This window comes from Nicotiana sylvestris, chromosome 8 (genome assembly GCF_000393655.2).
Source record: "Nicotiana sylvestris chromosome 8, ASM39365v2, whole genome shotgun sequence".
NCBI classification, from domain to species: domain Eukaryota; kingdom Viridiplantae; phylum Streptophyta; class Magnoliopsida; order Solanales; family Solanaceae; genus Nicotiana; species Nicotiana sylvestris.
The window spans coordinates 96365192-96371194 of NC_091064.1; the positions used below are offsets into that span (position 1 = coordinate 96365192).

The 6003-nt window shown below is 34.4% G+C and overlaps 1 protein-coding gene across 3 annotated transcripts; it reads right to left on the reverse strand.

Annotated features, from left to right (window-relative positions):
- Positions 1 to 2703: 2703 nt before the first annotated feature.
- Positions 2704 to 5651, reverse strand: LOC104226893 (NDR1/HIN1-like protein 12). Of its 3 annotated transcripts, none has more exons than XM_070153304.1 (2): positions 4703 to 5651; positions 2704 to 2731 (listed from the first exon to the last, which is right to left on the reverse strand). In XM_070153304.1, the coding sequence occupies exon 1, from the start codon at positions 5316 to 5318 to the stop codon at positions 4722 to 4724; it is 597 nt and encodes a 198-aa protein (XP_070009405.1). In that variant the 5' UTR covers positions 5319 to 5651; the 3' UTR covers positions 2704 to 2731; positions 4703 to 4721. The 3 variants fall into 3 exon arrangements, with proteins under 3 accessions (XP_070009405.1, XP_009777289.1, XP_070009406.1); XM_009778987.2 differs by lacking the exon at positions 2704 to 2731 and adding an exon at positions 2978 to 3081; XM_070153305.1 differs by lacking the exon at positions 2704 to 2731 and adding an exon at positions 3037 to 3055.
- Between the last annotated feature and the right edge of the window lie 352 nt (positions 5652 to 6003).

Consider the following 6003-nt stretch of genomic DNA (forward strand, 5'->3'; position numbering starts at 1 on the left):
GTTTGATATGAAAGACTTGGGAGTTGCTGATTTAATTCTGGGAATTAATATCAATAAGACTTCTCAAAGTCTGGCAATGTCACAATCTCATTATATTAAGACAATACTTGAAAAATTCAAGCACTTGGGCTTTAAAGTTGCAAAGACTCCAATTGATGTGAATCTTGTATTATCAAAGAACAAAGGACAAAGTATATCACAATTGGATTATGCTCGTGTGTTAGGTTGCTTAATGTAGATCATGAATTGTACACAACTAGAAATAGCTTGTGCTATAAGTAAATTGAGTCGATATACGAGCAATCCAGGCCAATCTTATTGGATGACAATGAAACGAGTTTTGGGATATTTAGAACATACCCAGGGCTTTGCTTTGCACTACAGTAAATATCCTGCAGTGATAGAGAGATACTGTGATGCAAATTGGATCACCGGTTCAACTAATTTTAAGTCCACAAGTGGATATGTATTCTTTATTGGTAGAGGATCGGTATCTTGGAAGTCATCCAAACAAACTTGTATTGCCTGCTCTACAATGGAGGCTGAGTTCATAGCCTTGGATAAAGCCGGTGAAGAAGCTGAATGGCTCCGGAATTTCTTGGAAGATATTCCATTTTGGCCCAAACCGTTGGCACCAATATGCATACATGCGATAGTCAAGCGGTAATTGGAAGGGCTGGGAGCGTTATGTATAACATTAAATCTCGTCATATACGACGAAGACATAAAACCGTTAGACAATTACTCTCTAGAGGAATTATCACGATTGACTATGTAAAGTCAAGTGATAATGTGTCGGATCCACTTACAAAAGGCCTAACTAGAGAGGTAGTTGATCAAGGGGAATGGGACTATGGCCGAGAACAAGTCATAGTGGCGGTAACTCTACCTAGAAGACTGGAGATCCCAAGATCTAGGTTCAAGCAGATCAAACAAAGTCATTAATGACGGTTCAACATTGTCAACTAAACTTTTGGTCCATTCTTGTGATGAGACAATGTTTAGTACCAAGGATAAAACATTAAGGCTTTTTAATGATTTCTAGTTTTGATACGGGGTATATCAAATAGTGTATCTAGGGGATGACACGTTTAGGAATCACCTATGTAAATATGAAGTGTTAGCCACTTCAAGGAGAACTTTGTAAGGTCAATTCTCTATGGACTTATGAAATCAGGCGGTGTTCATGGCTGAAACGAACACAACAATGAGAACCAAAGACGGTTAAGGGTTGGTTGTGTGACTTGTAGTTGTCTAGGTATACACCAAAGTTCGACGGTTCAAAGATATCAAATCTACCGGTTGATCGAGTATATCCGACATAAGTTCACTACGAAAAGTTCAAAGGGAAACCTACTTATCTAGATGCAATTAATCCTTACTTGCGAATCACACAGTTTTTCATGAATACTTCCGTGATATAACCATTCCTCATTCACGTGGGGGATTGTTGTGTTTTTTATGTATTTAATTAATATATTAAATACTTAAAAGAGGGTGAATGGGAAATGGAGGGAAATAAAATTTTTGAGTGAAATTTTAAATTTTCCCCTTGGTAAATGGACATTGTCCCATATTGGAAGAGGAATAGGTTTTTTTATGGGTATATAAGCAATTGCTCTTCTTTTAGCTCTTAAAGAGTTGAGAAGAAGGCAAGCCTCGCGCCGCCGTCGTTGTTCGCTCGACTCGGCTTCGGTTTCAGCCTCGGATTCGGATTCGGTCAAATGATCGATTGATTGATTAACTTTTTGGACCAAATTTATTTGTTAATAGTAAAATATTAACAGAAATATTATTAAATATTTATTTTAATAACAGAATATTAATATTAAATCCAATCCGTTTTTCTGTCTTGGTAACAGAAAATTAACTACCCTCTTCAATTTTTCCTCTTTATTGTTGAGTAAATAGTCATTTATGTAATGACATTTATGATGTGGCCGTTTTGCAGAAATAACAATTCTGAAGAGTTGCACCTCTTTAGATTTCAGCCCAACTTTGGCTATAAATACAACACTATTCTGCTCGAAATTTCACTACGATTTTCTGAGTTTCTCCTCCTCCTTCTTCTGCATAGTTTAAACATCAAACAAAGCAACAGTAAGTGTGATTTGCTACCGAACTTTGTGTTCGCTGAAACACTGGGGTTTGAAGTACCACTACACCAGTGTGTAATTCGTTCTATCCTGGAAGGAAATAATCCATAACCTTGGGTACTAGGAGGGGATTAAATTCCTTAATGAAACAATGTGAATTCAATATGCTCGAATTGGTTTTCCGTTATTTCGTTGTTCACTTCTATTTATGTTCATTTCTGTTTATGTTCATTTATATTTTCAGAATTATTTTACAAATACAGTTTACTAACAATGGATGCACTACGTGGCCTTTTGCGGAGGTTTTTGTTAAAAAAATGATAGATAAATACGTAAAAGAATACTTGTAAAGAAAATATGTGTAAAAGAATTTCGTGCAAATTTAAATGGTAAAGTATGTATAGTAAGACAAGAAAATTAAAAGTAGGTATAATTAGGCAGGCGCACTGCTTTATTTGGAAAAGTAAAGCAGGAAAACTAACAGAACTTTCTCTTCTTAAGGTCGAAAAATGGACACGAAATAAAAGAAAAAGTCGAAAAATAAACTTGTCTAAAAGAAAATCATTTTCTCTCCTCTTTTCCCCCCTTTTTCTTTTTGCTGGAAACTGACTTGCATTTCTCTTTTTTTCTTTCCTCTGTCCCAAAACAAATAATGAATATTAGAATTGGCCAAATACTTCCACTGTCAAATAAATTTCAATTTGATTTCTGACATCTGGCTTCACTCTTTCAAAATCAGATTACGTATTTTAAAAGTACATAAAAAAGTACCATTACAGTAATATTAGTTACCTTTTCTAACAATAATGAAGTGTATACAATGTATCGGCTTCAAATCTGGGAATATTGAGTTCGTTCGATTTGAAAAGTTAAATTTATTAGAAACTTCAAAAAGGAAAAAGTTGCTCTCTGCATGTGTCATTCTCCAAACTTTGAAGGGGTTAATGAAAAAATGCCACCTGAATGTATCATTCTCCCAATCAATCTATATAAGAGAATGTTGTCAAAATAGCACAACAAACAACAACTGATAAATAGATGATAATACTGAATGTAGAATATTAGTATTCAACTTTAATAGTTTGAGATTAATTTTTAAGAAAGAAAATCTTGTTGGGTGGATTATTTATCAGATACGATTAATATAATCTGCACCAAATCTCTTATATGCTTACACCAAATCTCAACGAGTTTTCAACGACAATTTTTTTGGTCGAATTAGCCCAACTCGGATGGTAGAGCGACGAAATACTGCAGTGTTCCAGGTTTGATTAACGAAATTTGTCTTTGGACAAAACAAGGGCTCCTCAATTTATACAACTCAATTTATCTGGCAAAGTATTTTAGATGAATTAAATGACAACTCCTAAGGCAAATTTAATCAAATTGAATCTGGCACCAAGGCAGTCAAATTTTAACACTCCTAAAGCTAATTTAATCTATATAGAATTAAGGGAGTTCAATTAAATCCTAAATTAAATTGTGGTAATAGGGGGAATATTAATTATATGTAAACTACTGAATCTCTTTGACATAAGAGAAGCTTTTCGCATAGTAATAATCGGGTTCATTAAATTTCAGGCCATAACTTTAAATCATAGGTATATCAATTTAATTTTTTTAATCTCCTTACGTTTCTGACTCCGTCATTGCCTCTTGGAGCTTTGGAATGGAGAAACCCATGGTAGGCATTGATAGCGAACCCTTTCCACTTATTGCATCATATATATATATATATATATATATATATATATATATATATATATAGCATGAATCCAAATTACTTAACGGTTAAGGCGAGACCAACATGGGCCACTGATGTTTTCGCTTTTAGTTGCTTCCGGACAACGTAGGCAGAAAGCTTCCGCACAATGCTTTGCTGTGGCTTTCTACTGCTTCTTTCTCCGTAGTGTTACTCTTTTTTTTTCTATTATACATACCAAAAAGGTGTCTATTACGTAGCAAACTTCAAAATATTTTCTTACTTCTTGATTAAGGTGAGATCTTCCTTTTTTCACTTTTTTTTTTATCATTGGAATATAAAAGTAGATTTTCAATTTGATTATTGAAGATATAATCTAGGTACTACTTGTTGGTCTAAATACTACAGTAGTTCTATTATTTGTATGAAAATATTTTATATTTTTTAAAAAAAATCTGAAGTCATTTATTTTTGTCTTTTAACTTTGCTCTTACTGCTCCAATAATGTGTCAACTGTATGACATGTTCAAAGTAGAAAACAGACATAATCTAAACAAATACTTATATGATTTAGAGTATTAATATATTTCTTAATTAAATAATGTGTAAAAAAATTTAAAAGACATAGTTAAACATCTGTTACGTTGTTAATCCTTTCTAAAGAAGAAACAAGTAGTGAATATAAAAAGTAAGTTGTAGACAGTTGGATAGAGCATATTGTATTGTTTTCTCGAGGTCGAGGCAGAATATTGATGATTACTTCTTCCAAGAATCTAATTGTATCCAGAAAAAAGGATATCTTGTGAGTACAAAAAAAGGTAAGCAAATCAAGATCGAGGAGAAGGACAAGCCTTAGCTTATTTTTCCATAAAATTGAATCTAAGTGAATAATTAGACAAAATACCTAGTTGAATTCCAGTGAATCATTTGGATTTCGTGCTGCATCTCGGGTATATTGTAGTTCCATTTAACGGAAACTTGAGCTGACAATTAAGATGCAACCAGAACTTAACAGAACCAAGCAACCCTACTCTCCACCTTGTTCTTGTATTCCCTCTTATATCAAAAACCACTTGATTCCGCCTTAAGAAAAGCTCAGCAACCTCTCCTTCTTCCGGCGTCAATGGAATCGACGATGATTCAACAGGATAATACATATACTTGGAGCTGTTTGCAGGGACATCAAAAGGGTCAGCATTTAAATAAGCCACTTTAACACCATGGAAGCTAAGTGTGTAACTCGTCTCATAGAAACTTGCATGGGCTCTTGAATTGTCATTCTCAGCTTTGATAATAATTGAGACTCTGAGAGTGAGAACACTGGCCATGTCATAGGAAAATCTATCTAAATTGGCACTTGCTACGCTCATTTGAGGGACTTTTGGTCGAATGACCATGTAGCCAATGAAGACGACCATGCCAGTGATGATAACGGCTACGGTTAAGATGGTGCAGATTATGGCTGCACACCAAATTAACGGATTGGTGCGTCGTTCTGGTCCTAGAACTGGCTTTGGCATTGGAAATGGTAACTTTTATTAGTTGAACGACAGTCCTTTCACTTAGCACCGTCAAATCACTAAGGCCGGTTCCTGCTCGACAAGTAGGGCGCTGATTGATAGAGGTGATAGGTAGCCAGAGAGTGACAACATCCGGAGGAGTTCAAAAGGGTTTTTGTTTTTTTCCAGATGGAGGAGGTTTTTTAGAAGGTATGAGGAGGAGGTGGTAGCTAGGTTCTTGTTTTGAGGTACTTGGCTTTAATTGTTGGGTAAGGTTTAAGTATCTTCCTTTCCTAGGGATAAAGCTACCTCCACTAAACTTCTGCTTCATGACTTCTACTATTAAGGAATCAAAATGCTCTCTTTACTCTTAAAGAAAGTGAAAATACCAAACTTCCAAACAATTAATATGGGGATTTTATACCGCAAAATCAACCTTTTCTTACTTTTTGCTCTGAATAGCACCTCAACAATGATGAAAATATAGGCTCCGTCCGTCTTACTTTATCTGTCATATTTCTTTATAATATGCCTTTTAAGAAAATATTAATTTGAAAGAGTTTTAGTTATTTTACCCTTATTTGTCTTAATATATAATCTCTCGTAGATGAGTATTTACTCTATACATGTGCTATCTCCATCTTCAATAACACTTACTATCAAGGGTAAATGAAAAAAATTAATTAATTTTGTCTATGAACTTCTA